Source organism: Rhinatrema bivittatum, chromosome 7, assembly GCF_901001135.1.
Source record: "Rhinatrema bivittatum chromosome 7, aRhiBiv1.1, whole genome shotgun sequence".
NCBI classification, from domain to species: domain Eukaryota; kingdom Metazoa; phylum Chordata; class Amphibia; order Gymnophiona; family Rhinatrematidae; genus Rhinatrema; species Rhinatrema bivittatum.
The window spans coordinates 283937156-283961625 of NC_042621.1; the positions used below are offsets into that span (position 1 = coordinate 283937156).

Below are 24470 nucleotides of genomic sequence, written 5' to 3' on the forward strand. Positions count from 1 at the left end.
ACAAAAGTAGGCTGTTCGCGCTCGTTTTAAAATCCGCCCCTAATGGTGGGGGTGGAAGGGAAATAGAACCAAAGAGCTAAGAGAAACAGAAGTATGAGAAAAAATGTGTGAAGCTTGCTGGGCAGACTGGATGGGCCGTTTGGTCTTCTTCTGCCGTCATTTCTATGTTTCTATGTTAGCCGGCCAGCACCTCTGCTCTTGAGCGGATAGATTTAATTCAGATCTATGTTTCAACACTACAATTGGGTTTGGCTCATTGCTTCCTGGAAGACAGGGAGATACAGAACAACAGAACTAAAAAAAAGTTTGCACACATCTATTTTATCAACACAAACACAAATCACTAATGTGTGGATCCTAAGTACCTTGTTACTGAGGTTTGTCCGGTGGGAAATACACAGCAAGACTAACTATAAAACTTACTCGCTGAGCTGTAGTCCCTCCGTTTTTATTCTTTATTCAAAACATTTTTTATTTATGTTTACTTTTTATTTTATTTGTTTTAATTATCCAATTAATTACTTGAGATGGCTCACTAAAGTGTCTTTAAACTGAAATGACTCTCGTTTTTAAAGTGAGGAGCTAGGAGCATATTATATGTACAACTATGCTGGCTTGCTTACTATTAGAAGATCCCTTGGGGTTTTGGTGGTTGTAGTCACATTTATTTTATTACAAAGTGATATCTAATTTTATTGTGTCAGTGAAGAGGGATTGAAGGTTCCCAGTGTACTGGATTAGGGAGAAGAGTATTTGTAGTTATTGGCTTTACAAGATGTTTATTTATTTATTTATTTATATGCTTTTAATATACCGACATTGAATGATTACACTTAATAAAAAAATATTTGATACATTGATATAAACAAAGATGGTTTTGCTTTGAATAGCAAGAAAGAGGCTCAAGTATGGGTAACATCACAAAGTCTTGCTGTTCAAATTGATGAAATCCAGGCATGCAATATTATTATCCAGATTGTAATTCTTAATAGGGATGTGAATCGTTTTTTGACTATTTAAAATATCGTCCGATATATTTTAAATCGTCAAAAATCGTTAGAGTCGATATTTAATAGAAATTCCCCCGATTTATCGTCAAAAATCGTAAATCGGGGGAAGGGGGGGGGGAAGGGGGAGGGCGGGAAAACCGGCACACTAAAACATCCCTAAAACCCACCCCGACCCTTTAAAATAAATCCCCCACCCTCCCGAACCCCCCCCCAAATGTCTTAAATTACCTGGGGTCCAGTGGGGGGTCCCGTTGTGATCTTCCACTCTCGGGCCTCGGGTGCGTAGATAGAAAAATGGCGCCGGCACTACCTTTGCCCTGTCATATGACAGGGCAAAGGTAGCGCCGGCGCCATTTTGGTTCCTATCCCCTGACGTCACGAGCGTAGGAGATCGCTCCCGGACCCCCGCTGGACCCCCAGGGACTTTTGGCCAGCTTGGGGGGGCCTCCTGACCCCCACAAGACTTGCCAAAAGTCCAGCAGGGGTCCGGGAACGACCTCCTGCACTCGAATCGTGTTGCCGTATGGCCGGTGCCATTTTGCCGTACGGCAATATGGCCGGCGCCATTTTGCAAAATGGGGTCTGGGAGCGATCTCCTACGCTCGTGACGATTTATGATTTTCACGATATTTACAGAAACAAAACCGCGACGATTCGATTCCCTCCCCCCCCCAGCCGAAATTGATCGTTAAGACGATCGATCACACGATACACATCTCTAATTCTTAATTAAAAATGATTTTTTAACCTTGAATCTTTTTTTTAAAGTTTAAGAATTAAAAAATATATATTTTTTTTGAAGTTTGAATTTAAACATTTTTTTTTGTATGGTAATTCCAACATCAATGTGGTAAACACTCACTTGCAAAACAGAACCATTGCCAACATTTAGGCAGAAGCAGCCTAGGCCAACTGGGACTGCAGTTGGCCTAGGCTGCAGTCCCAGTCATTGTCCCAGTCATTGTCCCAGTCATTGTCTGTCACTCAAAAGTACCAACATCCTATTTGTCTCTCACACATATATGCAGCCAGTCACAGTCTCTCTTTCACATGCACATACACACGGTAGGGGGTACATTTTTAAAGGTGCGCACACGCTTCCATGTGCGCATACACATGGACGTGCCGATTTTATAACATGCGTGCACGCTGGTGCACGCATGTTATAAAATCTGTAGGCTGTGCGCACATGCGCACCAGATTTTATAACATGCGTGGTGTGAATTTTAAATGGGCCACGTGCATAAAAAAACGGGGGTTACGCACGTGCCTGGGTCTTGCGTGTGCGCCGCGTGCATTTTCAAAGGGTCCTGGCCACGTGCGTAGCACCTATTGCACGCAGAAGTGCCAGGCCCAAGGAAAGGGGCATGGGGGGGGAGGGGCGGGGCAGGGCAGTTGGCGGCCGGTACAGTGGCCATTTGTCACTGTGCTGGGGAAGCGCACGCCAACGGTTGGCCGGCACATGCAAGTTGCTTCTCCTCCAACGGAGCAGTAAGCAAAAAAAAAGAAAAAAAAGAAAAGGTAGGAAAAAGGGTTTAGTGGGTGGGGAGGAGAGGGGAAGGAGAAGGGAGGTTAGGTAGGGGATAGAGAAGTTCCCTCCCACTCTGCTCCACTTAAGGAGCGGACTGGGAGGGAACTGGGGAAGGCCGGGATGCGACGTTGCATGGAAATTGCGTAAGTCCCCCCCCTTGCATGCGCCACCCACACATGCGCTCGCAGATTATAAAATCTGGTGCGCATGTGCGCACAGCCTACAGATTTTATAACATGCGTGCACCAGCGTGCACGCATGTTATAAAATCGGCACGTCCATGTGTATGCGCACATGGAAGCGTGTGCGCACCTTTAAAAATGTACCCCCTACCGTGTGTATGTGCATGTGAAAGAGAGACTGTGACTGGCTGCATATATGTGTGAGAGACAAATAGGATGTTGGTACTTTTGAGTGACAGACAATGAATCTGAGTAGGTTGAGAAGGTTTTGGTTGAGTGTGTGTGCATGTGCGTGTGTGTTTGTGTGAGAGAGAAATAAGAAGGGTCAGATCAGATGAATAGAACAACTGTGCCATAGCCATGTACAATATTATCTCTAATAAAGACAATGAAAGTTGGTGTTGAATTCTTTTAGTAGAATAACTATTAGTAACTAGAAAATGTGAAATGGAAACTAACAGTTGCTCGTTGGAGATGTTTAAAATTGCCAGGTCCTCCAGCAGCTGCGGTTAGGCTGGATGGTCTTCATATTTTTGGGGGGGATCATTTTCTGACACTTTCCTATTTCCCTCAACGCATGTCAAAACCGTGAGGTATGCGCAGAAGCCGGTCCAGTGCATGCCAACCAGATTTTAAAAGTCACCTGAGGACACACAAGTAATCATTTAGCAAAAGGGTGGGGCATGGGCGTGATCTGTGGAGGGTGTTGGCATGCCAGAGCCAGGCCAAAGAGATGTGTATGAACATACTTACGTGTACAGGTGCGCGCCAGGATCTACTGCCACTTAACTTTACTACTGCTATGGATGGCATGTAAGTCATACAGCAAAAAAAAAATGTAGGCTAGTTAGCAGGATTTTAAGCCTTGGGGCTAACGGTGGGAAGGAAGGTTATTAAACTGGAGGTTTGGAAGTCCTATCCCTTAACTGGGCAAACTGGAAAACTAAAAAAAACTACCTATGGCATTGGCACGTATCCCTTGTAAAACTTCCCTACTTATGCGGTAGATGCAGGATTTGCACACACATGCGTGAGTCCATTTAAAATTGTGTGCACATGTACGCGCATTCAGGCTATTTTATAACACGCGCGCGTATACGCGCTTATGCTAGAAAAGGAGCACGTCTTTGGGTGCAGGCAGACGAAGGTGCGCATAGTGTGCCCGCGCGCCTGTGTATAAAAGTTACTGTCATAGATAGACAGCGTTTGAAAATGGACCTCATGCCGTCAAAGTAAATACAATTGCTGTTTCTTATGCAAGCATCTCTGTCACTCTGGAATCTTTGCAAATTCAACAGGATTCAGATGAGTTTCCCTGGCTTCAGTCTAATGATTTCTAAGCACTAAATATGGCACGGCATTACTTCATCTATTTACTTGGCTCTAGAAGGCTACAGTAGAATTAAAATGCATTAGTGCCGATGGATTACTGTAGTAGGAATCCAGCAAGTGGAACCTGAAAAAAGGAAGTTCCTCAGTAGTGACCTTCACACACACTAGAAGGGCCATTTCAGTCTTTCTAGCTGTCATGTGCCATGCCACTTGTTTTGTTACAATGGAAAGATCCACAAAGGAAGTTGGCATGTGCCCAATGTAGTGTTTTGTGCCTTTCCCTTTCCCCACCAACCGTGAAGTGACTATTCTGCAGGTGCCTATCATTGATGACTCAGCCTGAAAGAGCTTTGATTAAACACCCAGATTTGAATCTGTCGAACATGTCCTGTCCGAGTTCAGTAAGCTAGTAGAAAAACCTATGAATTTAATAGGCTTGCAAAAGTTTCATGTTCTGTCACTATGATGTAACTCATTATGTCTGGCCAGTGGCCACAGTAAACACGGCTCGATTTAAATTCTTTTCTATTTGCAATCAGCTATTCCAGGGCTAATTTTATTACGACCTTCAGTGACGTGAGCTGGAAAATATGCACATAGGTTACAGCAATCTTCAGAGGATTTGCTCGCCTAAGTCCACTTTGAAAATCGCCCAACCAAATTTACCCGCACCCATTTACACCTGCTATTGTGTGCATGGAAAAATTTCAGGAAAATTAGTGCACACACTTTTTCAAATCCAAAAAAGTGCACAAAAGTCCCAATCCCCTCCCAACTCCACACTCTAGGAATACCTCCCCTCATTCCTGGTACTCTTATATGTGAGCAGTGAGCACAACATGCCTGAATATTAGGCAATTTGGTAAAAGGCCATTTCTACTCAGAAATGCCTTTGAAAATTGCTCTTTTCATAAAGTGATTAAGAAATTCAGTTGATCATTCTGCCATTCAGATGAACTAAGAGGGCAATTTTGAAACTCCAAAATTTCAATTTTGAAACTCCATAAGAGGCTTGCAGGATTATGGGAACAGCAAGCTTATTTTCAAAGGGAAATATGGGCTGGCACATGAAAGATAGGTAACTGAGGGATAAACTTAGGAGGTGTCTATGGGGGAAATGCTTAGTAAATAAGGCACATAGATTACATGCCCTCTGAGGACAGAGAAATAACTAAGGAACCTGAATGTAACTTTCCTTGAACTACCAGTAAAAAGGTGACGCTTTTAAAGTCCTATTTCTTTTCTCTAGCTTTTCCTGATTCTGATTTGTCTCTTCTTGCTGCTTGTTATGGTTGCTGTTGATGTAGTTATTGTTGTATTTAGCAGCTTGTTATCTTTTAAGTTTCATTTTTTTATGTTTTATGTTTAAAGTTTTATGATGTTTATGATGTATTATTGTTTTCATGCACACGTGGATGGGGCGATTTTAAAACAATCACGCGTATTTGTGCGGATACATGCGTGTTTTAAAATCAGCTGTTCGTGCATACATGTGCGCACGATTTCATATTGACGCATGTATGTGCACACAAATACTGCCTTGCTCACATAAGTGGGAGGGATTTTACTAGACATGCATGCCGATGCAATTCCTCTTTTCCCAGTTTGTTCCCAGTTCGCCCCAGTAAAGCAGAGGACTTCCTAACCCCCCTAGCTAACTCGCCTCCCTTTTAGCCTATTAGCCGTGAGCCTTAAAACCCTGCTGACTAGCCTAGCTATTTTTGTCACACAACGCCGTCCCTAGCAGAAGTAAAGTTATGTGGTAGGTGACCCCGGTGCACGCTTGTGCGCATAAATACTTATGTGCAGACTTCATGGTGCAGTTCTGGCCTGCCTATGTCCTGCCCAGAACACGCCCACACCCCGCCCCTTTTGGTGTAAAAAAAAATGTTGTGCATACCGGGAGATATGTGTGCACTCGTACAGGTTTTAAAATCCGTGCAGTGTGCGCCGCGCCAAGTCACACACATATCTCCTGGCTTTGGCGCACGTACATCTGTTTGGGAGCAGGTGGAAATTAAGCACAGTAAGTATGTGTAGAGATCTGAATTGCAATCTCTGTGCAGTATTTGTCTCCCCTGATCCATCCCTACCTCCTTTTACATGAGGGCAAATAGTACATGTGCTGTGAGAATGAGCATATTTTTACATGCACTGGATGGCTGGAGGAGGGACAATAATCAAAACGCATTTACCCACATAAAATGATTGGATTATTGCTTCTTCCACCTCTCCTCAAATGGGACATTTTTCATTAACTGGTTTCATAGTTGCAAATTTTTGACCAAAGACTTTGCCCCAGTTCTCAAAGTGAAAGTAGATGCATACTTTCCCCCCTGAAAAATGTCCCGGTAAAATATGCCCACGGGGATTTACACTCACTTTCACCCTGAGCAATTGAAAATGCAAAACCATGCATGCCGTTGCTTTCCCTTTTCTAACCCTCACCCCCGGGAACATCTTCACACAATGCAGGTAAAAATACGCACATTGTGGGGAACAACACGTCTACTTTAAGCTGTATAACAGGCGGTCAAGTTTCCAAAAGTCCTTTTACTTGGGTATATCGGCACTTATTCAGGAGAATCACTTCTAAAAATTGCCTTCAAAATGTGTAAATATTAGCAGTGAAATCCCATAACACAAGTCAGTTTAAGCTGGCATTAGACTGAGAACCAACTTCAAACACTGGAAGAAGTATATATAGGATTTCACTGTTACAGAAAGAGGGGCCTTAGGAGGCCTTGCTCTCTGTTATATGCACGCAGGCTTTGCCTAGATGGAGCAAGAGATGCCATGAGCAGCTGCTGCGCGAGAATAGGAGATGTGTGCCCTTGAACCTCAGTGAACCCAGAGAGGAGCTCCGGGGAAACACCGAGGCTGGTGAGACAGATCTGTGTCTGGGTCGAGACCAAGCCCAGGCCCCTGCCGACCTGCATACCTCAGTGAGATCAACCACCCTTGGTTGGTCTCTGAGTGGTCCTCTGACTACTCCAAGCCCTTTCGGACTTGATGCTTGGAACGGCAATGGCAGCAGGCCGGACAGGAGACGAGGGCAGACGAAGGCTCTGGAACATGAAGATTGAGACAGGAGACTTGGGGTATGAAGACTCAGATGAGAAGCTTGAGATGTGAAGACTCAGACGAGAAGCTGGAGCACGAAGACTCAGGATCAAGGTTTTAGGAACAAGTACTGGTTTGAGGCTGCAACGCAGAGCGCCCTACACAGCCCACAGCCCATGGACTGGTCGCGGACCACGCTTGAGTGCGGAGCAGACTCCAGACGAATACATGGTAGTTGAAGCTGGAACATGGCGAAGATTCAGTAGAAGCCTGTACCAAGGCACGCCCTACACAGCTGCCCGTGGCTGGTCGCGGACCAAGCTGGAATGGCACAGGTTCAATCAGAGTCTTAGGCATGGACGGTGCAGCCACCAGGACATCCGAGGACCGAGACAAATTCCAGGAAAAGGGACCAAGATGAGACTTGGCATCGAGCAAAGGGAAGGGGGCCAAGGTGAGACTTGGCTTAAGGCATGAAACATGGGATCAAGACGAGACTTGGCTTCAAGTGAAGGTACTCTCCGGAGACTAGTGCTGCGAGGCAAGGAGGTAGGCCCATGCCACGAGGTGACGAGACACGATGTGATACGCCAGAGAAGGTAGCGATGAGGAACCAAGGGTCCAGGAAGCAGAAGCAGAGACGAGGCATCAGGAAGGAACATCAGGAAGACCACGAGACATCAGGAAGACGAGTGATAATCCAGAAGAGACCAGGAACATGAAGAACAATGAGGGACCTTACAAAGAACAGGAAATACCAGGAGTGAAGACGAGAAGTCCTTGAGACGAACTAACTCCTTGCGAAAGCAACCAAGGACTGGAAGCTGGGCACTAATATAGGGTAGGGATGTGAATCGTGTCCTCGATCGTCTTAACGATCGATTTCGGCTGGGAGGGGGAGGGAATCGTATTGTTGCCGTTTGGGGGGGTAAGATATCGTGAAAAATCGTGAAAAATCGTGAAAAATCTAAAAATCTAAAAATCGCAAAACCGGCACATTAAAACCCCCTAACACCCACCCCCGACCCTTTAAATTAAATCCCCCACCCTCCCGAACCCCCCCCCAAATGAGTTAAATAACCTGCGGGTCCAGCGGCGGTCCGGAACGGCAGCGGTCCGGAACGGGCTCCTGCTCCTGAATCTTGTTGTCTTCAGCCGGCGCCATTTTCCAAAATGGCGCCGAAAAATGGCGGCGGCCATAGACGAACACGATTGGACGGCAGGAGGTCCTTCCGGACCCCCGCTGGACTTTTGGCAAGTCTCATGGGGGTCAGGAGGCCCCCCACAAGCTGGCCAAAAGTTCCTGGAGGTCCAGCGGGAGTCAGGGAGCGATTTCCCGCCGCAAATCGTTTTCGTACGGAAAATGGCGCCGGCAGGAGATCGACTGCAGGAGGTCGTTCAGCGAGGGTTCCGGCGCCTCGCTGAACAACCTCCTGCAGTCGATCTCCTGCCGGCGCCATTTTCCGTACGAAAACGATTCGCAGCGGGAAATCGCTCCCTGACCCCCGCTGGACCTCCAGGAACTTTTGGCCAGCTTGTGGGGGGCCTCCTGACCCCCACGAGACTTGCCAAAAGTCCAGCGGGGGTCCGGAAGGACCTCCTGCCGTCCAATCGTGTTCGTCTATGGCCGCCGCCATTTTTCGGCGCCATTTTGGAAAATGGCGCCGGCTGAAGACAACAAGATTCAGGAGCAGGAGCCCGTTCCGGACCGCTGCCGTTCCGGACCGCCGCTGGACCCGCAGGTTATTTAACTCATTTGGGGGGGGTTCGGGAGGGTGGGGGATTTAATTTAAAGGGTCGGGGGTGGGTTTTAGGGGGTTTTAGTGTGCCGGCTCACAATTCTAACGATTTATAACGATAAATCGTTAGAATCTCTATTGTATTGTGTTCCATAACGGTTTAAGACGATATTAAAATTATCGGACGATAATTTTAATCGTCCTAAAACGATTCACATCCCTAATATAGGGCTGAAGATCAGGAAATGCCTTGGGAGGAGTCCAGGTGGGGTCAGGAGGCTGGCCCTTTAAATCTCTGAAGGAGGTGCGGCCCGCGCCCTAGGAGACAGGAAGCAGGAAGTATGAAGAACCATGGCCAGCAGCCATGCTGCAGGAGCAGTGCAGGGAGAAGCCGGGCCTCTTCATAGGCCCCGATGTCAGCAGTGGCTCCTGCCGCTGCTGGAAGCACCGAGGGCGGCTCCAGCCGCCAGGAAAGCCTGGGGACTGCAGCCTCCAGGTGAAGCAGAAGAGAGCGTCGGCGGCACTCCCTGCTGCAAGAGGGTCACGATAGGCGTGGCTCCAGCCATGCCGAAGATTAAAGTCCACGGCTCCTGCGCTGCGGAGGTAAGTGCAGAATCATAACATTCACTACAGATGTACTATAGTGTCTTCTACCGACTGTCAAAGAAGTAAGTGATAGGTACATTTCACCTTTAGTTTGGCTAAGGTGTGATTATCAGCTTGCCGATTCATAAGCACTGCATTACATAACAATATCTCATCATTTGCAATAAATTTCAGTTTTTGGTTACCTTAGATCTTTACCACACAAATGCACACAGCCTGTCTTGATGTTTGACTTTCAGAAAATACCAATAGATTTCTATAGCAAATGCTTATTTTTGAGCAGTGGGACTTTGCAAGATTGTAAGCTAGTTACTCTTTTAAAGTTGCATTCATAGTGCTGCATATTATTATTATTATTTTGCATACAGCATAAATATTTAGTGGCATCAAAGCATAGCCGAAGGAAGCAAGCAGCAGACAAAAAAAGGGAAATTAAAACCTGCAGAGGGCATTAGTGATGTACTTGTAGTAGGATAAGACATCAGCTCAGGTGCACTGATCTTATGAGCTATCCTTTCTGGCATAAGAATGCCATCTAGAGTCAGTAAGCTTCCATGCTTAAAGGAAAAGGGGAAATGAAACACTGGCAGACTTGCACATTTTGATCAACAAATAAACGGACACATTGACTTGCTCCTTTATCTTCCTTATTTTGTACTGCAATATTTTCTGCACTGTGCTTCGTGTTTTGTACTTTTGTGGTTTTCTTGGTTCTCCTTTTGTTTGCAAGGGATATAATCCCATGATTCTGTGCTGTTTTAAGTTTATTAAAATCTCTTGATCGCCTATGCATGAGGCCGAAGGCAATGTACAAATTTGAACATATATAATTCAATTAAACAAAAATATCACAATTAACACCAACAGACAGAAAAGCAAAAATAAGACACAATACAGTACAACGAACTTGCCACTTGGATATAGCTGAGTATTGTGAAAGCACTGACTTAACAGCAGCTAGCATAGTGACGCCTGTGCAAAAAGCACAGTTTTCAGCCTATCTTTAAAGATTTTCAAGCAATCCAGATGCCTAATCTCCTCAGCGGGTTCTAGAAGGTGGGTGCAGCAACAGAATAGGCCCGCTCAAAATAACAGGCAAGCGAGTCTGTCGAGCTGAGGGAATGCCCACAATGTCCTGTAGCTGCGACCTCAATGTGCGAGTGGGACAGTATAACCGAACCAAAGCACTGGCCTGGGGAATTTAGAGGGGTAAGGTGGCCTGGATATTGGATAATGGATAGTGTGAAAAAGTGTTTGCATGTATACAGAGAGAGAGCATGGAGTACAAGGGAGAGTGTGTGAACTGTGATTGTAAGAATAAGAATGTTTTAGAAATTGCTCCAGTAATACGAAAGAAGAGATGGCGAGACTGTTTTATAGACTAGCAGAGTCATTAGGGTGAGAAGCCACACTTGGCTGATCTGGTTCCACATCGTGGATAGCCTTTGTAGTCCTGGGTGTTCCTTTTAAACACAGCGAATCTCTGCTCTTTTTTCCTTGTCTTACATAGTTCCATAATAACCGTGCAAGGCCTTGTTTCGGTGTTAGGAGGGAGGTGTTAGGAGTCCTTCCTGACCATATGTGCTCCTTCTAAATTGGCCTCCTCCCCCTTTTCTTATTTGCTTTCTTCTTCCAAATTTCTCCTGCTATCCTCCAGCCAAGTTCCTGGCAGATGCTGCCCTGTTCCTGGCTTTCTCTTGCGTTTGTAGCCCTACCAGCATGTGGATCATTGGGATGGAGCTTAGTCCTTCTCATTCCCAAAACTCTCTTTCCCAGGGTCCTCCCTTCTTCTCCCATTCTTTTTTTCTTTTCATACAACTTTATTAGTACTTATTAGTTTTTCTTCCCAGGGGCTATAACGTTTGTCCCTGTTGCCTAGGATTCTATGACCAACCAATCATTTTTTATTTTTTTTTTGTGGATCTTCACATTAAAAGGTGAATTTAAAACATCCGGCACACGCCAAAACTGGGAGATCTGTGCATAAGTTGGGTCAGCACATGCCAAGCGGATTTTAAAAGCCGCCTGTGTACATACACTGTCGCCCGCTATGCGCCCAAACAAAAAGTTCTGAAAAAGGGGTGGGGCGTGGGTGTGGTCTGGGCAGGGCATGTGCATTCCTGGATTCCACCTTGAAATTTCATGCACAGGCGCGCCGCGCTCCCCCACTGTGCAACTTTATTTGTGCTCTGGATGGCGTGTAAGTCATAAAAAACATCAGCGGGGTTTTAATGGTCAAGGCTAACAGGGGAGAAGAGAGGCTATTAGACTAGGGGAGTTTGGAAGTCCTATTCCTCACCTGAGCAAACTGGGAATGAACTGGTAAAACTGGTAATGGCATCAGCACACGAGTGTTCTAAAATCCCTCCACTTACACAGTAGAAACAGCATTTACACGCATAGGCACATGTCCACTTAAGATTGCATACACATGTGTACACATTTAGGCTATTTTATAACAAGCATGCATATATGTTATATGTTACTTAGACTGTAACTTTTAAATTGGTGCACCGGTGCTCGTATACGTGCGTATGAATGCACGTATTCGAGCAACGGTGCACCAATTTAAAAGTTACAGTCTAAGTTTTTTAAAAAGCAAATTTTGTGATTATTACTAGAAAAGTAGCACTTAACTCCAAGCCTGTTACTTCTCCTAATGATCTTATTCCCACCTCTGGTCTACTCAGAAATATTGACTAACTCTTTCTTTTTTACTTTATCTTTTCTCAACTCCTTTTTCCTCATTGGATCTGACCACATTCCTGCACAATTATTTTATATATTTATGAATTTCAAAATACCACTCAATCTCCCTTTCTATAATCCTGGAATATGCAATCAATCTATAAATTCTAGATTCTCTCTTTTTTCTATTGATGCTATGGACTTTTTTCACATCCGATTCTCATTTGATGGAATCATTATTCTTTGCTTGTTTAGTCATATACACCGAAGTTCTCAACCCAATCTTCAGGATACAGCCAGCCAGTTGAGTTTTCAAGATATCCACAATAAATATGAATGAGCTAGATTTTCATGCACGGCTTCTATTATAAGCAAATCTATCTCGTGCCTTTGCATTGTGGATACCCTGAAAACTCAACTGGCTGGGTGTATATCTTGAGGACTGGGTTGAGAACCCCTGATATACTTGCTATGGATGTGCAGAAGGAAAAAATGTGTTTCATTTTGTTTTTCGTTTCGCTGGGACCCAAATTCATTTTATTAGTTTCATAGGGGGGAAACCAATTTGTTTATTAGTTTCATTTGTTTTTCGTTTTGCCATTAAAGTGAATGGGGGAAGTATTTGGAGCCTATTTTTGGCTGCAGAATTGGGGTTTTCTTATCAATTCTGATGAAACTTCTGGGGAGCAATCATCAGAACGAGAAAAGAGCTCCAAGGTACTGAGACTGTGGCAAAGTGGCACCAAAGTGGCATGTGTATATTTTATTTTACTTTACCTCTATTAGATTGCAACAACAGAGGACCAGACTTAAGTGTTAATTTATCTTATAGCCGATATACTTAAAGTAGACATGACTTATCACAACCACTAAGTAATATTTAATATGAAACTATGTTACAGTATTTGATGGCACCTATTTAGTTAATATAACTCAACACATTTAAGTTTGTAATTATGTGCCTTATTGTGAACCGTTGTGACGGCAACTAGCTTGACGACGGTATAGAAAAGATTTTAAATAAATAAATAAATAAATAAATAAATACATGAATAGCCTAAGGCACTGTAAAGGGGCAAAGGGGTACCAGGAGTGGCAAGAGTGCTTTAACAGAGGTGCAAAGCAGCAGCGAGAGTGTCAAAAACACACCACAGCTTCAAAAGAGAGCACTGATAACAGTTGCATGAACCCTCGAAGGCAGCACGACAGGCAACGTGGCAAGCAAGTGGCATCAACATCCTACAGCACAATGAAGGGGGAACATAGCAAGCAGAAAGGGTGTCAGAAAAAAACCACAAGGTGCCGATAAAGGGACAAAGCAGCAGAAAGACTAGCACCAACACACTGAGGAACCATGATAGTGGCAAGAACACCACAATGAGTAGAGTGAGTCGTCTGGTGTATGGCAGCAAGGCAGAGTGGCAGAAAGTTGATAGGGGCAAGACAGGATGGCAGAGCGGAGGTATTCTGGTCCCTGTGGTTTTGATAGGGGCAAGACAGGCTGGCAGAGCTGAGGTAGTCTAGCAAACAACCTTCTCAGATAGAACCCAAGAAGAAAGTGCACTGTGTGCTATGCTTGCTTAAGGTAGAAATACGGTGGACCCTTGACTTACAAACTCAGTTGATTCCAGAGAGCTGGTTGTAACTCAAATTGGTTGTAAGTCAAGACTATTTTTTCCATAGGAAATAATGGAAATACTCATAATGTGTCCCAAACCTCCCAAAAGCACCCCTTACCTAACCATCAGCTATATAATTGAGCAGTGACTGATGTGCCACGAATGCGCAGTAGAGAGCAGCTCTCACCGAATGCCATGCCTGTGCCGCAAATGCGCAGAAGGGAGCAGCTCTGACTGCGCGGAAGAGAGCTCTGACCGACGTGCCATGAACATCTCACCCATTTTAACGGGCCCATGAACAGCTGTGACTGCGCGGAATACACAGCTCTGGCTGTTTCCAACAGTGGCCAATCCAGGCCATAAGAACCTGGCAAGTACCCAAAAACTAAGTCTATTCCATGTTACCATTGCTAGTAATAGCAGTGGCTATTTTCTAAGTCAACTTAAGTCTCCTCCAAGAACTTATCCAATCCTTTTTTAAACCCAGCTATCCTAACTGCACTTACCACATCCTCTGGCAACAAATTCCAGAGTTTAATTGTGCGTTGAGTAAAAAAGAACTTTCTCCGATTAGTTTTAAATGTGCCCCATGCTAACTTCATGGAGTGCCCCCTAGTCCTTCTATTATCCGAAAGAGTAAATAACCGATTCACATCTACCCGTTCTAGACCTCTCATGATTTTAAACACCTCTATCATATCCCCCCTGACAGGAAACAGGGAGTAGAATTAAATGGACAATTTTGTCAGTGGTCTTATGGAGGTGTATGGTAAACCTAGTAGAAGGGTGTTGCAATAATCAGTGCTTGCAAATATTAGTGCTTGTAGTACTGATCAAAAGTTGTCGGTTGTTAGAAGTGGTTTAAGTTTTCTGAGGACCATGAGTTTGGCGTATCCTTCCTTTACTTTTATGGATATATGTTGTTTTAAGCTTAGTTCTGTGTCGATTATTACTCCTAGATTTCGTACTTTCTCTGCCAGTATTATTTGTTTGTTGTTATTGAGTGTGATTGGGTTGTGTGCGATCTCCATGTTTTTTTTTCTTTCTAAACAAACACTGTTAGGTTCCATATTGGGAGTTACCGCCCAGGAAAGAGATCTAGGCATCATAGTGGATAATAATTTGAAATTGTTGACTCAATGTGCTGTGGCAATCAAAAAAGCAAACAGAATGTTAGAAATTATTAGGAAGGGAATGGTGACTAAAACAGAGGATGTCATAATGCCTCTGAGTTGCTCTATGGTGAGACCACACCTTGAATACTGTGTACAATTCTGGTCGCCGCATCTCAAGAAAGTTATAATTGCAATGGAGAAGGTACAGAGAAGGGCAACCAACATGATAAAGGGGATGGAACAGCTCCCTCTTTAGAGGTTAGGGCTGTTCAGCTTGGAGAAGAGACGGCTGAGGGGGGATATGACAGAGATCTTTAAAATCATGAGAGGTTTAGAACAGATAAATGTGAATCGATTATTTACTCTTTCGGATAATAGAAGGACTAGGGGGCATTCCATGAAGTTAGCATGTAGCACATTTAAAACTAATCAGAGAAAATTCTTTTTCATTCAGTGCACAATTAAACTCTGGAATTTGTTGCCAGGGGATGTGGTTAGTGCAGTTAGTATAGCTGGGTTTAAAAAAGGTTTGGATAAGTTTTTAGAGGAGAAGTCCATTACCTGCTATTAATCCAGTTGACTTAGAAAATAGCCACTGCTATTACTGGCATCTGTAGCATGGGATGATCTTGGTGTTTGGATTCTTGCCAGGTTCTTATGGCCTGGATTGACCACTGTTGGAAACAGGATGCTGGGCTTGATGGATCCTTGGTCTGACCCAGTATAGCAATTTGTTATGTTCTTATGTTCTTATGTACCCAGAACTTGCAGAGCATTTCTGCTGTGTACAATATAACTCTATAATATCTAAAAAAGCCTCTTCTATAAAACCCCTATCACTATAACATGAAAACCAGTACAGGCACAAGCCATCATAGGAGGATATAGAGAGTGGGATATCTAAGGAAAGATATTTATCTCAACTAAAAGGTAAATGACATATTTAATTACCCCTTGTGAAATAAGAGTGTCTTCACAGAGAGAGTACATTTTGGCTTGAAACCTGAGAGCAAGTTTTTAAATGCATATAAAAAATAGTTAAAAAAGAAAGAATCATTGCAAATAGAAAATTAAAAGCGGTATTCGTTTCATTTACAACCAGGAAATTGGTAGATTTCTATATTTTAAGCAAGGCACAAAACAGACAGCTAACATATAAGGCCCCGTATTGGTTTTCATGTTACAGTATAACTCTGGCAAAGTACGAGGTTTTAAAGGAGACCACTCATATACTTGGACTGTCAACAAAGGCTGCAAACACAATCCACCAGCACGGAGTGAGCCCTTTCTTTTACAAGAGTTGTCACTGGGGGCACACATTAAGTCTTAGCTTTCACTGATAATTTTGGCACCGGTTCAAGTTCTCTTCGCATGCCCATGTTATATTTACAGCCTAAAGGAAGCACGAACGAAGAGCAAAGCAATGTTCCTACAAAAAGCATAGCAGAGCCACAATGTGTGCCATCAGTGACACCGCCTATTGAACAAAATGTCTCCCTTCATCTTACTTGGATGGCATCTTAAAATGTTACATAAAATCTCAAAAACGGAAAACATTTCTGTCCTTTTGTCCGTAGCAGTCATTTTATAACAGCATATGAGATTGTCATCTGATTTAGCAATGACCAGCCTTCAAGTTTAATCACAGAGCGAGTTTCAGCTGTGGGTAAATAAAGGAGGAGATGTTATTCCAAGACAGCACTGAAAAATCAGATTAAATGGGTTAGAAAAATGTGCTCAACACGAGTCTAAAATAATATGTGGGCATATGGGGTGTTTGCGTGCCTTACTTTCCTGCTGATATTGCTGAAACATGATTGCCCTCTGGCTGTGACACTCTGTAGAGCCGGTGCAATAGGATTTTCATTTTAGTCCTCCAACTCACTGCTGATTAGGTTTTGTAAACTCTTCTTTGTGGTCAACCCTTGTTTTGCCTGCAGAGAGTGGATCGCCTGATGTATTCTGTTTATTTCCATTCAAGACATCCCTTTCTTTATTCATATTTGGATGTACGTTTCTCATTTTTATTTACTTACACTATTTTCCATTTTTTGGGCTTAAAAGATGTTGTTATTATAATTATTGTTCAGCCTGGTTTCTTTAGGCTTATGGCCTTTTGCTAATAATTTTAATGGCTTTCAATTGCATTCATTTTAATCAAACGTCATACATCTTGGACCAAACCGTGACAAAAATACATGATAACTTAAGCCTAGCATCCCTGGTTAAAATGTATGTAGAATATATCTTTTATAATTTTGTGCCTAACATATTTCTCCTGTTTATTTCCATTTTCAGCACAAGTGAAGTTTTCCCTTACATGCAGCTATAGCTCAATGAGCCTTTGGTTAAAGATATATGGGATTTTTCCTCACTGTAAATCCATATTCTCCAATAGGATTGTGCAGCCCCAAATTATTTTCGATCAATTCACTTTGGGATAGATTTTATAACATGCGCGTGTGGCGTACATGTGCGCGCGCTACCCGGCGCGTGCACATGTACACCCGAGTTTATAACTTGCGCGCGAAGTTATAAAATCAGGGGTCGGCGCGCGCAAGGGGGTGCGCAATTGTGCACCTTGCGCGCGCCGAGCCGCGCTGCATTCCCCCGTTTCCTTCCCCCTGGCCTGACCTTCCCACCCCTTCCCCTGACCTTTGCTGCCCCCCCTAGCCCTGTTCTAACCCCCCTCAAAAATTTTGTTTTACCTTTTGCACCTGCCTCTGGGCAGGTGCAAGTTGCGCGATCCCCTGACAGCAGAAAATATGGCCGCTGTGCTGGGAACCTGACCCTGCCCCACCCCCACACCGGACCGCCCCCTCCCCACCCCTTTTTGCAAGCCCAGGGACTTACACGCGACCTGGGGCTTCACGCTCATCACTGGGCCTTTTTAAAATAGGCCCGGCGTGCGCAAGGCTGGTTACGCGCATAAATCCGTAACCTTTTTAAAATCCGGCCCTTTGTATTTGGGGTAGTCTTTTTGTTTTTATTCACATCATTTAATGTTTTTTTGGTTTGATTCATTTGTCAAACCCCCCCCCCCTAAAAAAAAAACCTGAAACAAAAAAAAGAACAGCTTTAAAAACAATAAAGGGGTTCTCTGGTGGTCCTGGCTGGCTTTTCCAAGGCATTCAGTGCCCTGAGCCAGGCTTAGTGTCTGGGCCAGGGCAGGTGCCAAAGGCTAGCTCTAGTCCAGACCCCAGTGCCAAGCTCTAGGCCCACCACCGAGGCCTAGCCCTGGGCCTGGCACCAATGCATAACTCCAGTGCTGAGGCCTAGCTTCAGTGTCGAGGCATGACCCTGGGTCAGGCCCCAGCATGGAAGCCTAGCCTTGGACCAGGCTTGGCACTGTGACTAGCCCCAGGTGTGAACAGAGTGGGCTAGACCAGGTTTTTCAGAAGTATTGAGGCCATGGAGCTCTTATCCCCTTTTACCCACTTCCTGGATCCAGCAATGAAATGGTTGGGAGAGATGGCCAGGCAATCCTGACTAGATCTAGTACTTTAAAAATGTTGTTGTATGCCCGGGGATGGTGTTGAAGTGACGCCACTGAGGTGCCTTCCTCTCCTTCAGTCACAGAAATATATGGCCATACATCAAAACCAAGCCTGCCATACCAGTTGAAAATGCCAAAATGATGTCAGTCTTGTGACAGCCAGGATGCCTCGCTTTTAGGGGTGTGACTGGAAACCATTTTTGGTTCTGTTCAGACTGTCAGCATGATTCCTTGTTTAATGTAAATAAAACAATTACTCTTTTGGATCAAAAGCTCAGTTGTTTAATTCACATCTGTTCATTTAATGTGTTTCTATTAAAGTCATTGAAGGAAGCAGTGCATGGTCTTTTTTACTCTATCCTTGGGGTTTTCAATGCAAGTTTTATGAAACTTGCCTCTGCAAGGGCACAGCACCCTAAGACATGACGCAGGGCATGAATGCGCCGTGGAACCAAAGAGAGGCAAAAGCAGAATAAATGCTGGAAAGGCCGCCGAGGTACAGAGTGAGGGGTATGGCAACAAACACAGTGGCATGGACGCCCCGAGGCATGCCTGCTGACTTTAATACACTAAGGCCATGATTTTCAAAAGCATCTATGTGCTTAAAAATGGGGTTTACATGTGTAAATGCACTTTTGCATGATTGTTTCATTATAGGCGCAACATAAACATTTGTCTATAGCAGGACCATGCTTATTTATTTATGTATTTATTTATTTACTTTTATATACCGGTGTTCGATTTTACATTATGGAATTCAATGCCCCCTGACCTACGCCAAGAACACTGGACCCAGACCTTTAAGAAAAAAACTAAAAACCTGGCTATTCTCACAAACCTTTTCATAACTTCGTCTCTGCTACGCTATGCCTCTGCTACCCCTCGCCTTTTATTATAGTGCTTAACCCTTCCCACTTCAACTAAGGATGCCATCCTATGATTATGGTCTACCCACAACCTTCCCTTCACACCCACCCTCCCCCCGCTTATTGTCCCCCTCTAACCCCTATCCATAATCCGCTAGCTTATTTATTCCTTAAGTATACACCTCTAATTGTAAATACTTTGCTTCTGTCACTTGACTCTTCTTTGCTATTCCTTATACACCCAAGTTCCAGTTCTCCCTCGTTCCATGTAATTTCTAATTCCTTTTCCAAAAGTTAACTGTTTCTCCTGTTCAATGTGAACCGATGTGATATTCCTATGGATGTCGGTATAGAAAAGTTTTAAATAAAGAAATAGAATAAACAAATAAACAGAATAAATAAATACATAGAATAAGTGGGCTTTTGAAACCTCTACACTATATGCCACTGAATTATCAATACTCATGTAAGTGTACTTTTATATGTGTACATGACTTTTGAAAATTGTAATGATAATATGCTGCCTTTATGCCTGTTAATATCTGGCCCCACAAAAGAGCCTATTATTTAATTGTTGCTTTGATCCCTGTTCCATTGCTCCAAGTTATTTTATCCCTGTTAAATGTAAAAGCATTCTTACATGCTAGTTATTGTTATACTGTAAACCGAAGTGATATGCAATTTTCTACATGAATATCGGTATATAAAAGTGTTAAATAAATAAATAAACAAACAAACAAATAACTCCTTTGGAAATTCCCCTGTATAAACTGAGTGCCAAAGTCACACACAGAGGGCTTAACACTGTGTCAATGTCATTGACACTTTTATACAGAGAAAGCAAGCTGCCCCCTGTAAAAGTCAGTCACTGACTACACTACACACACTGCAAGATAAAATCAATCTCTCTCTGCTTTCCTGATGTAGAAGTGCAGTCTTACCCTGCTGATTTCCATTTCATTATTCATATATATATTAATTTATAATTTATATTAATTTATATTAAGCGTTTAGGTCATAATCATCTGACAGAAGTAGCTCAGTTGACATTTACAGTAGGTAATGTTGCTTTAAGTGATTTGAAAACGTATCAACAAGGAAATGGGCTGAAAGCAAAAATAATTTTGCATCAAATGCCTAAAATCTACCCGGTAACAGTAACTTTCAGGCACTGACAAAGCAAGCTAGGTATCAGCAGGCAACCTGGAGGTGAATGCCTCTGCATCCTTGGAATATGAAGTCGCTTTTCTATCCATGACACAAAGGTCAACACATCCTGTGATGAAGACTCCTTTTCCAAATGTTTTTAATTAGGAAAAATGTCCTTATAGTAGGTTTATAGTACATTAAGAATAAGCTTGTCAGGATACAGTAAGTTTTACTGATCAACTGTGTGACCCCATTTATACTATTAAAAGTCTCATGTCTGCGTTGTTCAGAAAATCTGACTGATAACATATGGGGGGAAAGCACATCATATTATTTGTATTACTCACCACTCAAAGTCTGCTTCTGTGCACACGCATGGCTCTGACGCCATGGCTCCTGCATATTTTCCCTGCATGCATTTCTTTTCTAATCTGCGTTTTTGGTACGTCCTTTTGGCTCCCATGATGCAGGCTTCTCCCTGAAACAGAAGACAAAGAATGCTTGTAAGGATATCAAATATGAATCATTTTACTCTTGCTTTATTTTTTTTTAAGCTAGAGGTAACTTCATTCTAGTTCAGGTTCCACAATAAAAACTTGGCATCTCTCAGTTCTTGGCTTCCTACTTTTTGAAAATAATCTGCTTTGGTATTTGTTGACAATTACATCGTATAGGCTGGTTAGTCTCATCTCAGGGGTGAGTAAATTAAAGAAATCACTGGCTGGCCAGCATCATGGACCTGGTGTTCTCTCACCCTAGCTTGATAGTACCCTGGTAGAGAATTCATCATGCTACGGTGAGAGAACATTGTAGAAATCTCATCTTTGTGAGACTTTCCTCACTCAAAATCACGTCAAATCTTCACTGATGTGTAGTGTGCTGTTCATATGTTTCACTGTGCATGTAAAACTGGCCCCCAAAATCCTAGACCAACACGAAAACCTCACCTCAAGATAAATAGCTTGCCTTCCTATAGTCGTATAAACAGTTGACTACCATGGGTGCTACTCCAGAATCGCTCTCTCTTTCTCTCTCTCTCCAAATTCCATTTAACATCAAGAAAAGACCTCTCCCCTAGAGCACTTTGATGAATGACCCTGGTATATGGTAACTTTAAAACAAGCACATGGGTGCTCAAGCAAACATATGCAGGAATTTTAGATCATGTGCACATTTATATGCATAAGATTTAAAATACACTAAAAGATGAATTTTAAAAGCCCATCATGTACCAGAGCTGGGAGATACAAGCACAATTTGGGCCGGCACGCACCGTGTGGATTTTATAAGCCACCCATAGGCATGCGTATCTGCTACTGCATGCACAAGTGGAAAGGTATTAAAAGAGGCAGGGCATCGCCATGGTCTGGGCAGAGCAGGGAATGGGCATGTCGGGGGAAGGCCAAGGGATGTGCGCACGTGCCAGGATCCCCTGCCGCGTCACTTTACTACTGCTATGGATGGCGTGTAAGTAATAAAAGAAAAAAATCTAGGCTAGCCAGTGGGGTTTTAAGGGTCGGGGATAACAGGGGGGAAGGGTGGCTATTAAATTAGGGGATTTGAAAGACCTCTCTCTTAACTGGGAGAACTGGGAAAGAACTGGGAAAATGGCGAATGGCTTTGGTGCATGTCCCTTATAAAATTCCACTTATGTGGTTGAAGCGGCATTTGTGCGTACATGCGCCCATGCATTTAAAATTGTGTGCCATGTACTCACATCCAGGTCTGTTTTTTTAACACGAGTGCAAATATGCGTGCATGTTATAAAATGGACATCCCCGCACGCCTATTTAAAAGTTAACATCTAAGGGGTTAATTTTCAAAAGGGTTTACATGTACAAATGTAACTACTATTGTAGCAATTTTCAAAAGCCATTTACTAGCATAAAGTGCACTTACTGGGTAAATCCAATGGACAATTCAATGGTGTACCTTGTAGCAATTTTCAAAAGCTCACTTATACAGGTAAAGTCCATTTATATGTGTAAAACCCATTTTTAGGCAAGTAAATGCTTTTCAAACTCAGGCCCCTAGTGCGCGTATGTGTGCTCCTAATTTTAAGCCATTACTCAAGCAAATGCACTTCACGCACCTTTCTTAAGAAATTGTCGGCTTTAATGCGCGCACGTAAGCGGATTTTAAAACATGCTCGCGTGAAGGGCATTGCCAGTTTGCCCGGTTTATCTCAAGGTCATTCAGGCTCTGGCGTTCTTCAGCCTGCACTCCCCGCCAGCTGACCCAACACCCCCCCCCCCCCCCGCTCACCCTGGCATTTTAGGCCTAAACAGCAATATCCGTTAGGGATGTGAATCGTTTTTCAACGATTAAAATTATCGTCCGATAATGTTTATATCGTCTTAAATCGTTATAGAACACGATACAATAGAAATTCTAACGATTTATCGTTAAAAATCGTTAAATCGTGTTAGTGCACACTAACTCGAGTTAGTGCGCACTAACTCCCCGTTAGTGCGCACTAACTCGATTTAGTGCGCACTAACTGAAAATGATACAAATAAACACTTTCCAGGTCACTGAAGGTCAGTTAGGAATGAATATGTGTTCCTATTGGCTGGCTGCCCTCTTATCTATTGATGTTACCAAGGTTACCACTGAGGTGATGGTTGGGGGGATGGGAAATGGAACTGGAAACTAACGAACACCAACAGAAAATGAAACAAAGTGTTCACACTTCCCAGGTCAGTAAAGGTCACTTAGGAATGAATATGTATGTATGTATTCCTATTGGCTGGCTGTGCTCTTATCTATTGATGTTACCAATATGGTTGGGGGGATGTGAAATGGAAACAGTTGGAAGCTTGACAAAAAAAGTAATGTAATGATCAGCACTCACCTGACTAGAACTTGTTTGTTTATTATTTTTGTTAGCAGGCACCTGAAATGCTAGTGCATGTTGAATTTGCCAATCACTGTGCATTTTAGAAAGGTGGTCCTGGCTGGAACTGTACACAGTTCAAATATATGTAATTGATTGTTGGTAAGTGTATTTTTTAAGTAGCCACACTGGCACCAATATGTTTACTTTTCCTCCTACTTAACTCACTAGCTCAGCTTTGTAAGAAGGGCTTCTCTGCTTGTGTGTTGTTTTTGTTTGGTGTGAGGAGAGCAGAAACATCAGATCTTTATTCAATCTACTACAGTCATCTCTTACAGTGCCCTATCCCTATTAATACCAGGAGTGTTGTGATCTTCCTGCACACAGTGCCCTAACCCTGATACCAGTCTGAGACAGCTCCCTCCCTGCATTACTAGTGAGAGGCTGGCTTCACAGACAGGGGGGAGCTGCCTGACCCTCACTCCTGACTTCCCCCATGTCCCAGCTAGTGAATGGTGTGTGGGTGAGGGGGGGGGGGAGGATGGTGAAGTCTGAGACAGCTCCCTCCCTGCATTACTAGTGAGAGGCTGGCTTCACAGACAGGGGGGAGCTGCCTGACCCTCACTCCTGACTTCCCCCATGTCCCAGCTAGTGAATGGTGTGTGGGTGAGGGGGGGGGGAGGATGGTGAAGTCTGAGACAGCTCCCTCCCTGCATTACTAGTGAGAGGCTGGCTTCACAGACAGGGGGGAGCTGCCTGACCCTCACTCCTGACTTCCCCCATGTCCCAGCTAGTGAATGGTGTGTGGGTGAGGGGGGGGGGGAGGATGGTGAAGTCTGAGACAGCTCCCTCCCTGCATTACTAGTGAAAGGCTGGCTTCACAGACAGGGGGGAGCTGCCTGACCCTCACTCCTGACTTCCCCCATGTCCCAGCTAGTGAATGGTGTGTGGGTGAGGGGGGGGGGAGGATGGTGAAGTCTGAGACAGCTCCCTCCCTGCATTACTAGTGAGAGGCTGGCTTCACAGACAGGGGGGAGCTGCCTGACCCTCACTCCTCCGGGGTGTTGTGATCTTCCTGCATGCAGTGCCCTATCCCTATTAATACCAGGAGTGTTGTGATCTTCCTGCATGCAGTGCCCTATCCCTATTAATACCAGGAGTGTTGTGATCTTCCTGCACGCAGTGCCCTATCCCTGATACCGGGATGTGTGCAAGAAGATCACAACACCCCCGGTATC

General features: G+C 43.9%; 1 protein-coding gene across 1 annotated transcript in view; it reads right to left on the bottom strand.

The window, feature by feature from the left end:
* Positions 1-24470, bottom strand: part of LOC115095960 (VPS10 domain-containing receptor SorCS1-like) — a 1120107-nt gene that overhangs the window by 157287 nt on the left and 938350 nt on the right. The window contains 1 exon segment of the mRNA XM_029610345.1: positions 20744-20874. Coding sequence (XP_029466205.1) covers positions 20744-20874 — 131 coding nt within the window.